The 21,714-nt window shown below is 41.2% G+C and overlaps 1 protein-coding gene across 3 annotated transcripts in view; it reads left to right on the top strand.

Moving 5' to 3' along the window:
* The window catches only part of ROCK1 (Rho associated coiled-coil containing protein kinase 1), a 174,688-nt gene that overhangs the window by 87,119 nt on the left and 65,855 nt on the right, over window positions 1–21,714 (top strand). For all 3 annotated transcript variants that reach the window (XM_015423306.1, XM_015423304.1, XM_015423305.1), the window contains 12 exons: window positions 1,115–1,274; window positions 2,780–2,846; window positions 4,598–4,686; window positions 5,155–5,203; window positions 6,071–6,206; window positions 6,827–6,918; window positions 7,080–7,326; window positions 8,641–8,747; window positions 16,598–16,748; window positions 18,595–18,755; window positions 19,467–19,651; window positions 20,759–20,828. In XM_015423306.1, the coding sequence (XP_015278792.1) occupies window positions 1,115–1,274; window positions 2,780–2,846; window positions 4,598–4,686; window positions 5,155–5,203; window positions 6,071–6,206; window positions 6,827–6,918; window positions 7,080–7,326; window positions 8,641–8,747; window positions 16,598–16,748; window positions 18,595–18,755; window positions 19,467–19,651; window positions 20,759–20,828 (1,514 nt within the window). The remainder of the gene's footprint in view (window positions 1–1,114; window positions 1,275–2,779; window positions 2,847–4,597; window positions 4,687–5,154; window positions 5,204–6,070; window positions 6,207–6,826; window positions 6,919–7,079; window positions 7,327–8,640; window positions 8,748–16,597; window positions 16,749–18,594; window positions 18,756–19,466; window positions 19,652–20,758; window positions 20,829–21,714) is intronic.

The following is a 21,714-nucleotide window of genomic DNA, read 5'->3' on the forward strand; positions in this document are numbered from 1 at the left end:
GGCTTCTCCTGCTCAGCCGCCTCGCCAGGAGGACAGGAGAACTAATGGGGAGGGCTGCAAAGGGCTCCCTGTCTCGCTTGCCTCGGCGTGCAGGCGAGAAGGGGGCAGGGGGCCTCTGGGCAGCTGTTCCCGCTCGCCCGCCTTGGAGGGCTTTCCCCGCGCATTGGCCTCAGCGGCCAGGTGGGGAAAGGTGGCGTGGAAGCCTCCGGAGGTTGTTTGCGCCTGCCCATTGCACGGGGCAGGTGAGCAAGGCAGCCCTGACAGGGAAGGGGAGGAGTTCTCAACTGCCTCCCAGTGGCCTGCTCGGGTTTCCCACTGCCGCAGGGAGGGCGAGAGGCAGGCGGCTCTGAGTGGGAAGGGGAGGCGGCTCCAACTGCGACTTCCTCCATGGGCTTGCTCGGCTTCCCAGCTGCCGGAGCATCCATCCTGCCCGGTGGCTCCCAACACACTGAGGGTGAGAGGCTGGACTGCGGCTCTGTGGGTGGGACCGAGCCAACACAGCAACGGAAGCTAGCCAGTGGCCAGAGACCCACCTGTGAGTGATAGTTGAGGCAGCCAACTGATTTTGGCGTGAATGGAATCTCGCCACCCCATAGGACAGAAGCCACCCCAAATCAGCTTTATAATATATATAAGGAGATTTTTTACAATCACTAATGTGACTAGGATAGAGTATTAGGCACCTTTTGAACCTGTGTGGTGCCATGGCCTTATATATATGTGGAAACTTTAGAAGCATGTTCTCAAGCATAGACCTTACCAGAAGTGACACTTCTGAAAATCAAATGATGACAAAGGTTGAATTTTGTGGAAGTCCATTAGAATGAGTTTCCTTTTTCCTCTTTAATTTGAAGTCACTTGTGTAGCCAGTTTGCATAAAACTTTCTAATGGCTATGTCTCTCAGTGAAGTGAGGTCAAAGTTATTGAGCAAAATGTTATGACTTTATTTCAGGTTGATTTTTAATTTCTTAAAATAGAAGTCTTTATCTTTATTGTGCAGCTGGAATTAAATGTCCTTATGATGTCTATCCATTCATATACCATTCATCACAAATATTATACTTTTGAATATACAGTTTCTAATATAGTAATTCTTGTTTGTACTGTTGGTAGCTGTAGCACCAGTTGTGCCTGATTTAAGTAGCGACATTGACACTAGTAACTTTGATGATCTGGAGGAAGATAAAGGAGAAGAAGAAACGTTCCCTATACCAAAAGCATTTGTTGGCAACCAGCTGCCTTTTGTAGGATTTACTTACTACAGTAACCATCAGTAAGTACTGTCAGAACTACAACCTATGAATTAAAGGGTATTTGTATTTTTTTAAAGTATGATGAAGATAAAATCAATGAGATTTGAGAGTCATGTCACAAATGTAGCTGAATTCTTTGTTTGCCAAACGAAACAAAAAGGTCTTTACCTGCTGGTAGAAGATAATGATTGAGAAGGACAGATAAGTCTCCCAGGGGAGGCTTTTTCAGAGTTACCACATTTGCGGGACTGTTTATTCTTTCTAGTTGTTTCATTAAGCTGCCTCAGGTCTCACCTGTTTACTGGTAGTGGCGACTAGCAATTGTGACTAATGAGCAGGTAAGTAGAAGAGAGTGCTCAAGCAAGTGGGTAGACTTAATTCATATCACTGTTTAGATTCTTATTAGAAGTCAAAAACATCTCATGTTTCATTATTAAACTGAAAACTTTTAAAAATATAAGAACAATGAATCCACAGGTCCAGAAGTAAGTAGTTAAATAAGAAATGCGTCCTGTTTATTACGCTAGAAAACCTTACCATTAAATATAAAATTAATTTTTTCTTGCCTAACTTTTATTCATTTCAAAAACTTGCTACTGGCATCCCTGCTATATGGAAGGTTAAGTTGATAAAGAGCTTGACAAAACTTCCAACAAGCTATAAAATGTATGTTAAGCCAAAAAAATATGTGCTCTATGAACTTTTTGAGATTTGAGTTTCAAATATTTTGAGTCCATCTCAAGCAGTATGTGCATTGTTATGCCATTAAAAATTTAGATAATAGTCATGAGTTAAATTCAGTATCTAAGTTCTGTTATGTAAGGAGCTCTGCTCTGGAAGAAATCTTGCTGTAGCAGAGGAAGATTCATCATTAGGGAGATCTATTGGATTCATACCATATCCAAAACTAAATATGAATGAACACTGTTGAATTTGCATCTATGCAGCTTTTCCTGGTGCCTTTGCCTGGTACCTAATTTTGACATGCAGTTATGTGTGAATAGGCTCATTATTCATAACCACAATACTTTTCAAATTGTACAAAAGTACAGTGGGGTCAGAAGTTCAAATCAAGAAATGAATACCTATCAAAGTGAAGGCTTTCCCAAGTTTTCCATGCATTGAATAGGTCCTTCAGCTTCCTGGATTCTTATTATTCTGTAAAGTACTTCTTCATAAATCAAATTATAAGTAGAATAAAGATATAACTGCAGTGAAAAATAGTGCACTCGACTGGTGGTTGAAGCGTAACATGTAAGATAATTTGTTTAAAGATGTTTCAAGGCAGAGTGACATTTTTTCCTTGAGGCAGTTGGAAAGCATATATTGTTTCCAGTGTGGTTTACTGTCCAGCACAGCCTTTTCTGTCTTTCACAATGCTAGGCATTACTTTTGCTTGGAAACAATGTAGAAATAATTGTTTTTCACATGTGTTTCGTTCTTTGTTTTTCAGGCTTTTGAGAAAACACTTTTGTATTTACTGCTGTATTACTTTTTAAAAGTTTTATTAAAATTATGTTTGCAGGTATTTGTCCAGTTCTACGGCAAACTCTAATGACAACAGAGCAAGCACCAATGTAGATAAAAGTCTGGTATGTTTCTTTTTGTTGCTGTGTTGAACTGATTTCTTTTAAAATAGATCAGTAGTGCTGTCTATTGATCAAAGGATTTGTGGCTGATTTTTCATTGGTCAGTTAAATTACCAGAAAAACACTGTAGGTGCCTTTTTGAGATATTGAAGGAAATGCAAGACAATTTACACATTGATAAATAGATTTCATACTTGCTTCATAATGTCTTGATTTTCATTTCCCATTTCCTATTACAGCAGCACATCAGATCCATAGTAAACAACTATTCCTTTGTGATTCCATTTATTAAAATTTATCTTTATGAATAGAACATTAAATCTTTAATGATTGATCTACCATTTGAAAATTGTGTCCTAGTTTCTCATAGGCTCTGGCCTTTTATATAAATAATGCGAACCCATTAAAACAACTTTAGGTGACTGTTGTAAAATAGACTATATATCACTGATACCATTGGTTAAGCCACATTTGCCCTCCAAGTATGCACCCTTATCATATCATCTCCCTTCCCCAGCTACAAGTAAATAAGATAGACAGAAGGAGAAGAAGAGGAGATTGGATTTATATCCCTCCTTTCACTACCCAAAGGAGTCTCAGAGCAGCTTACAATCCCTTTCCCCTCCTCTTCCCTTCCCCTCCCCACAACAGACAACCTGTGAGGTAGGTGGGACTGAGAGAGCTCTCTTGAGAATTGTCCTTGAGAGAACAGCTCTAAAAGAACTTATGACTGACCCAAGGTCACACCAGCAGCTTCATGTGGAGGAGTGGGGAATCAAACCCTGTTCTCCCAGAATAGAGTCCATGCTCTTCATCACTACACCAAACTAGAGCAGTCCCTCATGCCTGATGGCCATCACACAGCTCCTTAATCTTAGATTTGGTCCCTGTTTGTTGCATGCCACTTTTTCTGAAGGCTTGGGAGAGAAATCTAGGATTTTACCCTCAAGGTGGTGTGAGCCACATAAAACAACTCTCCCGTGCTAGCTGTTAGAAGCCACTGCAGATAGGGCTGCCTAAAATTTTAAGATTCCAGATACTCCCCATTTGCTTAGAAATTTTGAATACCTCTGCAGATCTGTAGATCAGTTCTGTTAAGAATCACTGATTTAGCAGTCTTCTAAGTTCCTGTAAATCATATCTTTCCTATTTAAGGCCCTGTGAGGTTAGGGAGCAACATACCTGCGGGGCTGCCTCTCTCAGTATGTTCCCCAAAGAGCCTTATGCTCAGCAGAACAACACTTACTGGTAATCCCCTGCCCTAGAGACATCGACCAGAGCCAGATTTTTTTCAGCTCTGGCTCCAGCCTGATGGAGCATGCTCCCAACTGATAGCAGGGCCCTGCAGCCTTATTGCAATTCCTCAGGCCTACAAAATAGAGCTGTTCTACCTGGCCTTTGGTTGAGGCAGTGGGTACCTCACTATATTTGGCCTCCCCTGCTCCAGCCAGCCCCTCTTTCGACCAACCTAGGCTATTTGTTATACCAACTCATATTATAGGCTGGGGGCTGGGCCCAATTATTACCTTGATGGCCCTATCCAGAGTCTTATACAGTTATATCCCTGAGGTCTATGTATTCCATCCCACCATCATTTAGGTTTAGTTGGGTTTTTAGTTTTTAACTTAAATTATATGAAATTGTTTTTATGTGTTTGTTGGTGTATCATACCTTGACCAGAGCCTGCTCGTGGGGGAAAGCGGAATAAAAGTATCATAAATAAATAATTTACATTTTCTCCCTTATATTTAAAGCTGGAATCTCTCCAAAAAACCATCTATCAGCTTGAAGAACAGTTACAAAATGAAATGCAGTTGAAAGATGAAATGGAACAAAAATTCAGGTGACAACCTACATTACATGTTTTCAAACCCACCTTCCCTAACTACACATAAATAGATAAATGCTTCAAGTTCTAGGCAGGGGGGTTAGGTTTCCCCCTTCAGTCAGGAGGTGCATACATCTTGTATGTATGAGAGAGGAGGTGGTTTGCACTTGAAGTGTCATCCTTCATTCCTAGTTGACATCCACAATCTGCAGTCTTACTTAATGTTACTGTTGGTGGCCTGTGCGTTTTCACACTCTAGGCAGGGAAGAGTGTGTGTGTGTACATATTCAAATACTTAATAAAATCTTTTTGCATATAGGAAATTAGTGTGTCAGGGAGAAGTCTGACCAGAACTTTCCTCTAATATGCTTATTTTGTATATGCAAGACTTTGTCTGTGTTTAATATTTAGTTTCATATGAGAAATACTGAACAGAAATATCCAGTAAGAGCTGGTTGTAACATAATTTTAATTTTTTTGTAGAACGTCAAATATTAAACTAGACAAGATAATGAAGGAATTAGATGAAGAGGTAAGTGGAATTTTCCTATAGTATCACATTTGTTTAATTATTATTTTAAAATCTTACTTGTATATACAGTTTTCACACTTAATTGCATCAAATGAGCAGGGATCAGATCTGTTTGTATGGCTCATTTTATAAGCATTAAAGAAGGAAAAATAATTTTGGAAATGTGGTAGTAGTTTGAGAATGGTGCTAGTTAAGAAATATTGGATTTGCAGATGGGAAAGTGAAAGTAACTCTCTGTGTTGAGAGACAATGTTGAATACAAGAGTTTAGTTGTAACATAGGATATGTCTGTCTAATCCCGTGTTTTGTTTTTAACAAATGTTTCTTTACAAGCATACATGAATTTAATATCTTTCTGTTTCCCTCCTAGCATTTGATGTTCAAATGAAATAAAATTAAAATAGGGGCTTGAATATCAGCTGACATGGTTAATATCAGTTGTCAGATCTATGGGGATGGATGAAGAACATACATTGTGTCCTTTTGTACTAAGATTCTTTGTATATTATTTTATGATGTCCTCTCTTCTGAGAAACAAATAGCATAAATACTGTAGTTTCTCCAAGTCTTTTCATAACCTGATTTTCCATCTAGCTGGTCCATTTCTTCCAGACTGCTTTTTCTACAGGGAATGTAAGGAAGGAAAAGAGACCCAAGCACATGAAAGAGAAGCTATAAAGTTTTTATTCAGAGAAAGAGAAGCTGTAAAGCTTTTATTCAGATAATTTACATCAGTTTTAAAATATTTAAAATGTAGCATTTGTATTCTTGTGTCTTTATTAAATTTTAGGTAATAGTTGTGTACCCATCTAATGAAAACTAATCACTTTTCATATATGGAAAATTGGCAATGTTTACAACTTACAGGTGAATCAGAGAAAGAACTTGGAATCTACTGTTACTCAGGTTGAAAAGGAAAATATGCTGCTGCAACACAGAATAAATGAATATCAGAGAAAGTCAGAACAAGAGAGTGAAAAACGTCGGAATGTAGAAAATGAAGGTAAATTGTCTCTTCCTTGCCGATTAATATATTTCAATATTTCATTTATTTGTTAGATTTATACTCTGCCCCTCTCTGCCGAATCACTTTAGCACTGTGACATTCCAAGACACTTCTTGCTTTTTGAGAAGTGTGAAAATGTTAGGAATGGGTTGGATTTACTGCAGTTGTTAGCAGCAGGAGCGCAGCTGTTTACCCCCACCACAATCCCTAATGGTTCCAGGAAAGTTGATTCTTAGGGTCATGGGATCTGGTGGACTAATGGCCATGTGAGTCATGGGGCTTCAGTGAGGAAGAGGCAGAAGGCAAAACTGCCTTTTAGGAGGTACTGCTCTGCTGACTTTCTTCTCCTCAGTACAACATCATCCATGTTATTTAATACACAACTTTCCTGGGGTTCAAAGGCATTGCTGGAGGAGGAACACAGCAGAAAATCCATACTGCCAATGCCTTCTGCTGACAGATCACTGGATCTAATAAACTCTTTTCAAAAGTATGACTGGAAAATATATGGTTTTGATATGTCTCAATACATGTGATTTTTTTCTAGTTGTATAAAATATTATAAAATATGTCTTCAACAGAAATGGTCACGTTTAATTGTTTTTCTTTTTATCTAGTATCAACATTAAAAGAACAGTTGGAAGACTTAAGAAAAATTAGTCAGCATTCACATATTACAAATGAAAAAATAACGCAATTGCAAAAGCAAGTAAGTAATTCTGCACACCTCCATCTCCTTCACACATCCCTCCCCATGTGTGTGTGTGTTCGTTCTGTAAGCTCAGAAAAATACCAAAGTAACAGAGCTGAGCATGCTAGATATGTGTTCTATTCCATACTGTCTCCCCTAATTTTTTTCACTCCTAACAGCTAGAAGAAGCCAATGATTTATTAAGAACAGAATCTGATACTGCAGCAAGATTGAGAAAGAGTCATACAGAAATGAGCAAGTCAGTGAGCCAGTTTGAAGCCCTAAACAGGGAACTGCAAGAGAGATACAGAGTTCTAGAGACCACAAAGTTACAAGTGGAGAAGGATTATTACCAACTGCAGGCAGCCCTGGAAGTAGAACGGAGGGATAGGACTCACGGATCAGAAATTATTGGAGAGCTACAAGGTAATTGTTCTATACTAGCATAACTTCTATTATTTTACCAGCCAAAATTATTCTGTCAAATATATTGAAAGTGTTAGAACTCTTGAAACAACTCTACTTCCTTTTGTAACAGCCAATTTTAGGCTACTTTTTCACTGGAAACCTAAGCCTTCCACGGGGCATTTGATATGGTTTGCAGCAAAGGTATTGCAGACGCACATTCTGGCCTCACATTCAAGCCCAAAAAGAAATGAGGAAAGTGTGATATTATCCATTTTCTTGGATGTACTATGTATATACCTCCAAAACAGGGTGTGTAGCCTCTTACATGAACAACTGGACTACATTGAGTTATCATGTATGGAGCCCTCCACATTCTGTGGTATGGACAAGTAATGCATGTGTCCCTAGTAGACCTTTGAAAATGAAATACTGTTCTGGTTGCAACCTCCCAATATATGCATTCTGGAGGATGTATGCTGAAGGGCTGTGGAGATGCCATAAAACTAATGCTGGAATGCTACACACACCCACACACCCGGCCAGGAAAGTGAGGTGTAATAAGCTCAATACTCTCATTTTAGGTGCAGAGGAAATGTCTGACTAGATTTTCTTGATATTTAGGGAGGAAGAGTGATTGCATAGAAAGTTTCCAGTATAATGATCTGGGGACCGTTTCATCTGGGAAGATTCAAGCATTTTATCCTTAATTTATGAAAGCTCACTATGATATAGTTTGAGAACTCTGCTTGGGTGGAAATCCAGTGTAAGATGAATCTTACCTTGAAACCCATTATATTATGCATAGTGTTGTCTTCATTTTTATATGAGTTAAATATGTTTGAGCCATATTTTCTTTCATTACTGAATTTAACTGCTGGTTGAGAGCATGGCACAAATATTCTAAATATTGGTGAGGATCCTAAGGTGGATTCTCATAGAGTTCCAGAGCACTGGCTGATGTTGATATATTTTGTGCTGTATTAGTTCTGTCCCCTCACTTTCCCCCCCATTGCCCTAAACAACGGAATACAGGAGGGGTCCCCAGCTGCTGGGAGAATGCCTCCCTGAAATGGGAAAATGGCACGCCTTGAATTCATTGATCCCTATATACACAATGTGGGTGGAGAGGAACAGGCAGTTTTAGTAGAAGGGGTTGCCAGGAAAAATTCTCTTACATAGTCAGCCCTCTCTCATTAGATAAAATTCAAGCCATTACTTCTGTTTTCACTAGCAAATGTACTCAAGTGTTTGCTTGGGAGTTCTTAGGCAGGCAAGTAACATCTGGTTTTGTGTTGAGACCTGTAACAGATAAAACTTTTTTTAAAAATTAAGCTCGGATTACATCTTTACAAGAAGAAATCAAAGGTGTAAAAAACAATCTTGAAAAAGTGGAAGAAGAAAGGAAACAAGCACAGGACATGCTTAATAATTCTGAAAAGGTAAGGTAATTAATCTCTCTGTTAGGTTTAATTCCTGCTTCTTAGAATATTTGAATTTCAATAATAATGTTTCCATATTTTAAGAATTATAGGTGCAAGTCAGAATGCAAGTGATAGATAAAATAAAATGATTTTATAGGGATCTTCTTCGTGGTCTCTGTTGCATCACACCTCTGGGATATAGTGCGCCTACGCCCACCCCGATCAGTATAATGGAAAGCAAAAGGAATTTTTGCATCCGCTCCCCGGTCACGTGCCGGGCTCCACTGCGCATGACCAAGGGAGGAGCATGACAGTCCCACCAGTTCTCTCCTGACCGCCATGTTGGTAGGACACTCTCTGCCTCGGTCGGTAAAACTTTACTTTTTGGGGCTTTTTGGCCTTGCTTTATTCAGGTTTAGTTAGTTAGGAAAGTTTTTCAGTTAGTGTTTTGTTCGACTTAAATGTATACCATCCCTTCCCCCGGCTTATGGCCGCGCGGTGGGGTTTCTTTAAACGGTGCATGGAATGCGGCAGTAAGATCGCCCCCCCCCCAGATGGACATTCTCTCTGCCTTCTTTGCCTGGGGGAGTCGCACTGAGTTGCCTCTTGCGCCCATTGCTCCAGTTCTCCAGGCAGACCAGGAAAAATAGGGCTGCTAGACTGCAAGTGGTGCTGATGGAAGCCGCACTCTCTCCAGTGGCACCTTCATCTCAGGAGATGTCCGGACATGCATCGATGTCGACGCCAGCATTGGAGGCGACAATCGCCATGTCTTCAACGTCGACCTCCATCGATGCCGTAAAATCGGTGCAGAAACCCCCAATTCAGGCACAACAGTCTGAAGCCCATACTCCTTCTAAAAGACATAAGGAGGGCAAGGACGTTTGGCTTATCAAGCTTAAGAAGCACAAGAAAGGCTCTCGCGGAACCACTTCACTTGATTCAACAAACCAAGGGCAGCCACAAAGTGCACTTCGGTCACCTTCGCTACACCCCATCCAGTCCCCAGACTCCGCACAGGAGCTGAACTTGACTCAGGTTCCTCGATTGCCCGATGTTGAGAACCTGCAACGAGATCAAAGGACACATAATGTTGTCCCATCACCTTCATTCCCGATGAGCGAGATCAATCTCCGATGCTGATTCCGCCCACGTCATGGGATGAGTGCCAATGGCAATATCTATACAGAGCCTACCCTTTTGAGGGTCGATGCCCTGGACCCTCGTCCACCCATGGAGTGGGATCGCCAGTCTTCCTCGTCCAGAATTTCTCGGTACTGAGATCCCCATCTGGCACCAGAATTCGTCAAACCATCCCAATCGAGACCAATAACTAAAGATCCAAGTCTTCAGCCATCGGCACCGAAAACTCCCATAGATCAGTCGGAACTTAGGCCTTCGATGCCGATCCTCCAGACGTTGTTCTCCAAACCCTCAAACCCATCCAGCTCCTCCAGCTTTTACTTGGTTGAGGAGAGTTCCCACCCACCAATAGAAGCATCCCCGCAACAACAAGTCGAGGTTGAGCTCCCTATTTCACCGTCAGAGGACGTTAAACCCTATCGGGACTTTATTAAACGTATGGCTCATACACTAGCTCTGCCCACCATCCAGCCCCTACTGACAGTCACGGACTCAGTCTTTGATATAGTACAAATGGACACTTCGACAGTGATCGTCCTTCCCATGACGTTGGTCCTTTTGCAAATAGCAAAAGCCCCCTGGGCTCATCCTTCTTCGGTATCGATCTCCAACAAAAGGTTGGATCATATGTATAAGATCCAAGAATCAGGGGCAGAATTCCTTTTTGTTCATCCAAAGCCTAATTCGTTAGTGGTTACGCCTTCGACCAAGGGCAAGAGTACTCATTCTACACCTCTGGATAAAGAGGGACGGAAAATCGACTCTTTAGGCAGAAAATTTTATACTGCCAGAGCTCTGGGTATCAAGACTTCCAACTATGCAGCCTGCATGGGATGTTATCAGTATTCCCTTTGGGAACAAATGTCTGAATTTATCTCATCCCTTCCAGATGACTGTAGACACCAAGCTAGACGCATCCGAACAGAGGGGATGCTCTTGGCAAAACATCAACTCAACGTATCCAAACACTCACTGGATACTGTGGCTAAGACTCTCACTTCTGCAGTCACCTTACGCAGATACGCATGGCTACATTCCTCTGCCTTACAACCAGAAACCAAGGCCACTGTAGAGGACCTTCCATTCAAGGGTGACGGACTTTTCCATTCCACCACGGTCGCGGTACTTCAAGAGCTTGACAAAAACATCAAGACTTCTCGCAGCTTAGGGGTTACACCTCCTACTGAACTGCATACAGGAAAACCCATCTAAATCCTCCTCTGAGCCACAATGGCAAAGGTCCCTGAGTCATCCACCACGTTCTTACGGTGGGAAATCCAAATTTTTGTCTACTTCTCTGTCTAGACCCAAACTGCTAAGAACACTAAACAGAGTCTTTGACTCACACCTTCTCTCCCAACTCCCTACATGCTTGTCTCCGTACCTGTCAATCTGGGAGTCCATTACGTCGGACCAGTGGGTCCTCTCAATAATAAAAATGGGATACCTAATAGAGTTTTCCCAAATCCCTTCCTCCTCCCAAGTCGTCATCACACCACCTTCCGCAGTCCTCCTAGAAGAGGTTCAAACTCTCCAAAGCAAGGATGCTATAGAGCCGGTACCATCAGCACAGCACATAATGGGCTTCTACTTCCGTTACTTTATGGTACTGAAACGGGATGGAGGCCTTCAACCCATTTTGGACCTCAGGAACCTGAACTCTTTCATCCTATACAAAACGTTCAGGATGACAGCGTTACAGGTCATCCTTCCGCTCCTAGATCTCGGGACATGGATGGTTACACTGGATCTCAAGGATGCTTACTTCCACGTCTCCATCCACCCTACCCACCGTCGTTTCCTCTGATTTGCAGTAGGGAACCGGCATTTCCAATTCAAAGCCCTCCCGTTTGGTTTATCCACGGCCCCTTGGGTCTTCACGAAGGTTATGGTGGCAGTGGTGGCACACCTCTATCTAAGGGGAGTGCAGATATGTCCCTCTATAGACGATTGGTTGCTGGTAGCAGATTCAGAAGCATCCCTGCTCACCAATGTAAACCTAACACTGACAGTTCTGATGTCCTTAGGCATCCAGGTGAATCTGAAAAAGTCAATGCTACTTCCCACCAGAAGGGTGCAGTTTATAGGAGCTATCCTAGACTCTGTCGTTTGCAAGGCTTTTCTCCCTCCTCAGAGACCCAGGGACATTGTCGATCTAGTGACTCTATTCCGCAGGTCTGGACATGCTACTGTAAAGCAAATCCAGCGGCTGCTAGGTCTGATGACTGCCACCATCAACGTCATTGTTTTTGCCAGACTGCACATGAGACCTCTGCAGCTATGGTTCGTATGCAGGTTTTGCCCACAGAGTCATCCTCAATCCCTTCATCTGGTCTTCCCACCATCTGTTTTGGGCTCTCTGCTTTGGTGGACAGATCCTGTGAATCTCCTAGCAGGAGCCCCATTCCATCCACCCATGTCAACACTTACGCTGACTACAGATGCATTCCTCTGGGGATGGGGCGCGCATCTCAAGGGCCTTTGTGTGGGGGCACGTTGGGAGTCCCATGTAGCACACAATCATATAAATTTCCTGGAACTCCTAGCAGTGCTGTATGCACTCAGGTCTTTCCAACACCTAGTGACCAAGCAAGTGGTTACAGTTCTGACAGACTACACCACAGCCCTGTGTTATATCAACAGACAGGGAGGCACGATCTCCCGGGGGCTATGTCGCCTAGCCATAGAACTATGGGTTGAGTGTCAATCATGGAACACGTTCCTAAGGGCCGCTCATCTGCCAGGAACACTGAACGTCCAAGCAGACTTCTTGAGCAGAGGAGGGGCAGCGGAGCATGAGTGAGAGCTCAATTGGATTTATCTTCACCCAATCTTTCGCCTTTGGGGCCATCCAGAGGTGGACGTGTTTGCAACACGTGGCAACAGAAAATGTTGTCTGTTCTGCTCCAGAGCGGGGATAGATCTCCTATCAATGGGAGACGGCCTCCTAGTCCCGTGGTCACGTCTCCATGTGTTCATCTTTCCACCGATTCCTCTAATACCCAGGGTACTAGTCAAGTTAATGCAGGAAAAACCACACTGTCTCTTAGTGACATTGTGGTGGCCCCAGCAACATTGGTTCTCCACTCTGCTCCACCTATCCAAAGGCTCCTTCGTTCACCTTCCTCCAGCTGCAGACCTTCTTGTGAAGAAAGGTCAGATTCTGCATCACGATGTGAAGCATCTCAAGCTCACGATCTGGAGGATCCTTTTTGACTGATCAGAGACAATTCCTATTGAATTGTCACAGACCATCTACCCGAGTTTCTTACGCTGGGAAGTGGAAGAAATTCTTGTCTTACCTTACCTTGTTGGGATTGCCGCCGCCACCATCTGACCTGATGGCAATCTTTGGGTTTTTATTGTCCCATTTAGACCTAGGACTCAGTTGTGCCTCACTGAAGGTCTATTTAGTCACAATTTCGGCCAATCACCTGATGATTGATGGTTACTCTGTCTTCTCCCACCCCCAGACCAAGAAGTTTCTTAAAGGTCTGACCCACCTCTTTCCCCCATCATGTGGACCCACGCCAGCGTGGGATCTACCCATGGTGCTTGCAAGGCTCATGGACAACCCATTTGAACTGATGGCTACTTATGGTCTACAGTTTTTATCATGGAAAACAGCCTTTTTAGTCGCGGTTACCTCCACCAGGAGGATGGGCAAGTTATCGGCACTCCACTGTGACCCTCCTTATTTGCGCTTCCGTCCTAATGGGGTCACGTTGGCTCCAGATGTCTCTTTTATGAGTTTCACCTGCAAGCAGACATTGTGCTTCCAGGAAGAACATCACTTTCATTCATTGGATGTCAAAAGAGCATTACTCTTTTACCTAAATCAAACACGGCCTTTTCGGAAATCTCCGGCCTTGTTTGTCTTTTATGCTTTACCCTCTCAAGGGAAGAAGCTGTCGTCCCAATGTCTATCCAAGTGGATTATGGAGACTATTAAGTTGTGCTATATGCTAGCCAAGAAGTTGCTCCTGGGTCCACTACGGGCACACTCTACCCGGGCATTGGCAGCATTCACAGCCTTCCTGCGAGGTGCATAGTTGGAAGATATCTGCAACGCAGCTACTTGGGCCACGGCTCACACGTTTGTGGGGCATTATGCCCTTGATGTTCGTCTTCATCAGCATTCAATTGTGGGATGAGCGGTGTTGCAGGCGGTGCAGATTTTGGACCTCAGCTCCCTCCTCCAGGTAGGTGGGCATTGCTTTTCAGTCTCCCAGAGGTGTGATGCACATGAAGAAGATAAACAGGTTGCTTACCTGTAACTGAGGATCTTCGAGTGGTCATCTGTGCATTCACACCACCCGCCCTCCTTCCCTTCTGCTTTTGGTCCTTCCTTGTTTTCTTTGGAGACTGACTGCAGCGGTCAGAAGGAACTGGTTGGATTGTCGTGCCCCTCCCTTGGTCATGCACAGTGGAGCCTGGCACATGACCGCGGAGCGGGCGCGAAAATTCCTTTTGCTTTTTATTATACCGATCGGGGTTGGCGCAGGCGCACTATATCCCAGAGGTGTGAATGCACAGATGACCACTCGAAGATCCTCAGTCACAGGTAAGCAACCTGTTTTTTTCAGACTAAGTCATAGTTGATTATGTCAAAATAATTGAATTTATGTTGATAAAAGATCAGTAGAAATCAGTGAAATACACTGACACAAATAATTTGTTTCTGCTTTTTATACAGTTGTATAAATACTGCAATAATGAAAGCATTTCTTAATTAGATGTTTAAACATACAGTCAGTATTTTATATAGTATTATAAAAAGGTGGGTTACTACAAGGGGATGGGCTATGATTCAATGAAAGAATGTCTGCTTTGTGTGCAGGAGGTCCCTGGCATTTCCAGGTAAAAAGATCAGGTATGAGGTGATGTGAAAGACCTCTGCCTGACATCCTAGAGAACCACTACCACTCTGAATACAGTACTGACCTTGGTGGACCGATGGTCTGATGCAGTATGGCAGCTTCATGTTTACAAGCCTTAAAAATGTCTTTGGTTCTAGGAGACAGTCCAGAAATTTAGGAAGCAGACTCCATTTTCAGCTTTTAGGATTCTGTATTTTAGTTATGCATTTTCTAATTATTTCCCCCATAAAACCTAATTAAAGCCTCATCACAGTTTCTCAAAATCTTATTAAACCTATCACAGAAATGTTGATGTATATAAATAAATATAGGAATAACCCTGGTTCTCATCATCCCAACAAAAAGCTAATCTGTAATACTAGCCTAAATTTGCAAAAATTTCATATAATTCCAGTATTACTTTTAAAAGCTCAATTTAATTGAATATTGGAGCAACTAAAGAAAGCAACCAGTTAAATAATGAATTCATCCACCATCACTGAATGGTGTAATTGTAAGTTTATGTATAAATAAACAATGACAAGAAGTTCATGCGTTTTTGAGTCCTACAACAAGACATTCTGAATTTCTGATTTGTAATGATACATAAGTTTTGGGGTATATCAGATTTCACTTAATCTAGGCCAATTTCTCTTCTTATTACAGCCCCCATGCAGGTTCTGTGATCCCAGACATAGCATTTTTGGTGGTCAAAGGGGAGGGACCCCTTCCTCCCTTTTCACCAATGGTAAACTGGTTGGATCTAACTCTTTGTATTGCTGAAACTACTAGGCACAACAATGAAATTTCTAGGGGCCATGGCAGCCTGACACCTGCAATTTGTTGAGCCTTGGACTGGTACCTTAAGAATTTTATATTTAAATCTTAACTGTGGATGGAGCCAACAAAAGAAGGAAGGTTTTTGTATGGCAGAAATAATAGGGGGATTTAGGTTTTGATTTGGTATGATGACCCAGGGATTAAGAAAAAGTCTTCAATGAAAAATTTGTATTTTGGAAGAGATTTAATGAATGAAGAGTGTTATCAGTGTTATGGGCAGGATTTCCAGGAATAGGGGGTAGAAGGAAGAATGGGTGTGGGGGGATAATAAAGCTAGAGATTTTGGATGGTGAAAAATTGTAGAATTAGAGTGCAAATACCAGCTAGAGGTAGATAACAAGAAATTAGAGTAGGGCAGAGGTGACCAAACTTGCTCAGCGTAAGAGCCACATAGAATAAATGTCAGATGTTTGAGAGCCGCAAAACATGAACAAATATTACAAGCACATTTTTATTTAAAAATATGCAAATTTGCTCTTTTATTAACATTAAATGAGACTGCCAAAATAAAAACAAAAGGGGTAAAAACAGATATTGATAATGATATTTATTTGTCTGAGAAAAAGACAGAGGTGGAAAGAAAGAGAGAGAGAAACAAAGAAAGCAAATGAGAAGGAGGGAGGGAGAAAATGTATGCTTCCCCAGCTGCCCTTCCAGGAGCCACACAATATGTGTGAAAAAAACGCATGTGGCTCCTGAGCCACAGTTTGGCCACCCCTGGAGTAGGGGAAGGCTCTAAAGAATTTAATGCATCTTGCATTCTTTGTGAACGTTTGCAGATTATGTGTAATGGATGTGATTGTTTAAGTGTATGCATGTTTGGCTTTACTAAAATTATTTTACCCAAGCATAATAAATGATTAAAATGGTATAGCCTTTATCATAAACCAATATGTTACATTAAGAAAACTTGGGGGGGGGGGAATGGGACAAAAGCCCTTTAATAGTGTAATGGAACTCAAACATTTGTAAGTTTTAATATGTGATTATTTTAATTTAACTTTGATTTGTCAAATTACCTTACAGGAAAAGAATAATTTAGAAATTGATCTAAACTACAAACTCAAAATGTTGCAACAGCGTTTAGATCAAGAAATAAATGAGCATAACATAGATAAAGCTCGGCTGACTGACAAACATCAGTCAATAGAAGAGGCCAAGTCAGTTGCAATGTGTGGTAGGTACTTGCATATTTGAGTTCATGGGTAAAATGCTGTTAGTATTTATATATAAGTATTTTCATTTCCATAATAGCTTGTATGTCAGTTGCTTAGTTTCACAGAAGGAATGCTAGTTAAATGTTGCTGAATGTCAGTGTACAGAAGGCAAAAATTGTTCCCTTTTTCCTTGGAATATATCCTTTTTGATAAATGAGTCATTTGTTAGCTGTTTTTTTAAACAAAACAGAACAAGAGCCTATGGAATCAGTAAAAGTACTGAACTGTAAAACTACTTCCTAATGCAGAAAGCTTCTGCAAGGGACTTTAGACTTTCCTCTTTTATTTAAGAGTTTCCTTTTTAAAAATACAATAAAAACATAACATACTAGCTTTATTGGATAAGACTTTTGTAAAATAAAAATAATTTCTAATCACCCGTGGTCTCCCCCCCATACAAATTGCTCTGAGGGTTGTGGAGTTATGAGGTATCACAACAAGAAGAAGGAACTGATAGAACTCTTCACATATCTATAGGCATGAGCAGTTATTCTTTTTATGAGTGTGTGTGATTGCCTTCTTCTTGCTGAAATGTCCATGCTTTCATCCCACACTGTTCTTTAGGTTCTTCAACCATCAAGTACTTTAGTGGAGGTGGAACAAGCTGCATTGGGAGATGGATCCCTCTTCCTGCAGCTGAAGCAAGTTCATTTAGAATCCCTGATGCTTCACTTCTTAGAATCCACTTAAAACCTCTGAATGTGAAACAATGCTATTAAATTAGTATAAAATTTAGTATTAAATTAGGTGTGACATGATTGAGTTTTATAAGATTATGCATGGGATAGAGCAGGTTGAGAAAGAAGTACTTTCTTCCATTTCTCACAATACAAGAACTCGTGGGCACTCAATGAAATTGCTGAGCAGTTGGGTTAGAACAGATAAAAAGAAGTACTTCTTCACCCAAAGAATGATTAACACATGGAATTCACTGCCACAGGAGGTGGTGGTGGCTACAAGCATGGACAGCTTCAAGAGGGAATTAGATAAGCATATGAAGCAGAAGTCCATCAGTGGCTATTAGCCACAAGGTATAGATAGGAACTCTCAGGCTGGGGCAGGTGATGCACTGTATTCTTGGTGCTTTGGGGGGGGGGGAACAGTGGGAAGGTTTCTAGTGTCCTGGCCCCACTGCTGGACCTCCTGATGGCACCTGGTATTTTTGGCCACTGTGTGACAGAGTGTTGGAGTAGATGGGCCATTGGCTTGATCCAACATTGGCTTCTCTTATGTTCTTATGTATCAATGGATATTCTGTTAAGTAGCATCCATTTCCTCAGTGTGGTGCACTCATTGGTCAAATATTTGGCCACTTCCCACAGATTGTCCATAATAGCTGCTGAGTTAATGAAATACTTGTTCACTGCTATGTTAGTTTATATACTGCCTTTCAACGAAAAGTCCCCACGCTGGTTTACAAAACAGTGAAATACAATAGCATCAATAACAATCATTTTATTGTTCACTTCTTGATAAGTTAGAGGGGCACACTGCTGATGGAGGAGACTTTGCCAGGCTATGTTCTAGCAATTAGATGCTTATTACCTCAGTATGGGTATTGTTCTGGGTCAGCATTGCATGAAATATATAGTTTGTGTGTGTTCTTGGTAAATTTTGGTTCATTCTGTGGCTGTACAATACTCAGTATTCTGTTTCTAACTACATGGTCAAAAGCTTTTAGATAACAGAACATTTATCTCTACAAGTAGAACTAAGAACTTGAATGCTCTGTGCCAAATAATATGCAGAGAATAATGTACTGAAATTGCAATTTTAAAAGATGTGCTGACTTTTGTTCTTATTTAGAAATAGAAAAAAAGGTAAAAGACGAAAGAGCAGCAAGAGAGAGAGCAGAAAATCGAATTGTTCAAATTGAAAAACAGTGTTCCATGCTTGACTTTGATCTGAAACAATCTCACCAGAAGTTGGAACACCTTTGTGAGCAAAAAGAAAGGCTAGAAGATGAGGTAACTTTGTTTACTTTCTATTCCAAATTGATTGTTAAAGAGAAGTTGACATTTCTTTAAGCTGAAGAAAACTCCACCTTTTGAGCTTAACCAAATCAGGGTGTCTATTTTGTGTGCTGGTGGGGTATAAATTTAATTTGGCAACCTAAAATGCTTCCTGATGGTTTCCCTTATTCCTGCAATTTGATTTGTAGTTGCTATATATGCACAATACAAAATTATTGAAACTGAAGACGAAATAGCCCTGTCATCAAACCTCTGGGGTCCTTTTTGCTGCATTGTGAGAAACTGCACGGGGTGGGAAAATCAAACATAAGAACTGGGGAAAATGGGTTGCTTGGTAAGGGATGTCTACATGTTGACATGTATTCTGCTCCACATAAAAACATGTAACAGCACAACTAGCTCTGCATGCTGAGAAGGGCTTGGGGGTATGGATTTTTTTTAGAACAACAACCGGAAAACCTGTACTAGACAGTAAATGGCTTTTGAAATGGGAAAGACTTTCAAAAGTTAAGGGTAGGCATAGACATTTCCCACTACTCAAAGTCAACACTCTCCCGAAGTATAAATAACTCCTTGGATCCTGGCCACTGTTTTCTGGAAAGTATGCTGTTGCATAGCCTAATATGGAAATGGTGGTATTGTGTATTAACTATTATTGCTATTTTTGAAGTCTAAAAACCTGTTTTCCCCCTAAAATACTGTTAGGTTAAAAATCTTTCACTTCAGCTTGAAAATGAAATAAATAAGAGAGTGATGACACAGAATGAACTGAAGATGCATGCTATAGAAGCAGACAACTTGAAAGGTTCTGAGAAGCAGCTAAAACAGGAGATCAACACATTGTTAGAAGCAAAGAGATTAGCTGAATTTGAGTTGGCTCAGCTGGCTAAGTAAGTAATGAAGCAATTTAAAAACCAACGGTATCATTTAACATGCCAGCCACAAAGACTAATTGGTCCCCCCCCCATTTATTTCAGTATATGAATATTTATGTTCAGTAATATGTTCAGTAATCACTCTGAAGCCTCATTCTTATGTACTCTGATTTAGTGGGCAGGGTGGTTCAGGAGAAGCTGGCACCTCTTTAGTGCTACAAAGTTAGTCTTTCCCTGAAGATTTGTTGCTGGAGGCAAGAACCACTTCTTGCTTTCAAGTTTTTTTTTTTTTGTGGGAATAAAACAGTTCCAGTTTGAGACTTCCATTAACTTCCATTTTTATAGAAAGCATGTTAAGTTAGAACTTCAGAGCTGCATGTTGTGTTGTGTGCAGCCATGGGAGCTCTAATTTAAACAGGCAGACTGCCACAAGGAGGAGGAGGGAGCTGTCTAATTCATTCTCTTCTGCCCTTTGCCTGCCAAAAATCAGCACCCCCTAGGCTGTTTTTAACTCCTGGGTACCCAGAAATTTGTCCTGGCATGGAGTGAAATGTTGGTGGTTTTACAAAGGAAAAAGGTGGAAGTTGAAGCAGTTAAATAGCTATTTAACTATAATAGCTATTTAATAGTTTATTTAATGTTTATTGTTGCCAGGAGGTTTTTTTAAGTAGACTGCAATCAACTAAACACATCAAGCGTAGTTTTACACCTTGTGCTCAAATACTTTGTCAGCTTGATTACCTGATATGTGAAGATTCACTGTTAAATGTGCCAGTATTAAAAGCTTATTTAAGCTGATATTAGGACATTTGAAGACTGTGTCTGAAATCAGAGATGGGGGAAGAGTGTAGGGACAAAAGGGTGGAAAGCGAGAGAAATGGGGCAAACATAAGACCATAAGAATTGCCATGCTCCTTCGGGTCTCCATCTGCTACAGTACCCAGTTTCCCATTTGGGCTAACCAGCTGCACTAGAGGGCCAATAAAAAGGGCAGAGAGGCCTTTCCATGCTGTAGTCTCCTAGTTTTGATATTCAGAGGTTTACTGTGAAGAAGAGGATTGTGTGTGATGTAATTTCGTTTCAAATAAATACTCTTACTAATTTTATTTATTTCTCTCAAAGGCAATATAGGGGGAATGAAGGTCAGATGCGTGAACTACAAGATCAACTAGAAGCTGAGCAGTATTTTTCTGTAAGCAGCTTGTATATAACACAAACCATTTTTAAAATTATAGAGTTTGTAAGGGAAAGGAGTTTGTAAGCCACTCTGAGACTCCTTTGCATAGTCAAAGGCTAGGTATAAATCCAATCTCTTCTTCTTATGAAAATATTGGATAAATCTAAGAGTATTTTATTTTTGGTATTTCAATAAGTAGTTCTTTATACCCTCCTCAGGAGGGAGAAAGGCGAGAAGAGGTAGGAGAATGTGGCATGCACACTAAGCTGGGTACATCTAAGCCACCACTTGATTAACTACAGCTTCTGTTATATTTAGAATTGTGATGTTAACAGTCACAATTCCCAGCAGAAATCTGATCCAGTCCATCTGCTAGGTAATTTAGGGGAGGAAGAAAGACCTGGGACAGAAGCCTGTCATACTGCCCATAAATAACCAGTAGTGTGGCCATTAGCAAGTGCCATGTGAATTGGCTCATGTTCTTGAAACTCTTGAGATCCATTAGGAAGGACCCCATACAGGTTTAATGGAGAGCTCATCTCCTGTGTATTGTCCCTGCTTGATACCAGTGCACCTTTAAAAGAAGGCAGCCTTATTTGTCTGACTTCAAAGCCAACTCAATGCATGTTCGTTCCAGGAAGATCATATCCCTGATAACCTTCATGGCAGGACAGCAGTCAGTGCACCACTATCCCCTCAAATCAATGTTTGCATCTTTGTGTTGGTTTCCATTGAAAGCCTGTCTTGCTAAAACTGTCCCATTACAGCTGAACAAAAAAGATGATAATAGTTTCCATGTCTGCCTACTTGCTCCTTGTAACTCTTCATTGTTGGGAGTGTGTGATCCTGATGGTGGTCATGCCTGCTGGTCATCAGTAGCTTGTAGATGAAACAACTTGCT

The sequence above is a fragment of the Gekko japonicus genome, unplaced genomic scaffold (genome assembly GCF_001447785.1).
Source record: "Gekko japonicus isolate JY-2015 unplaced genomic scaffold, Gekko_japonicus_V1.1 scaffold1146, whole genome shotgun sequence".
Taxonomy (NCBI): domain Eukaryota; kingdom Metazoa; phylum Chordata; class Lepidosauria; order Squamata; family Gekkonidae; genus Gekko; species Gekko japonicus.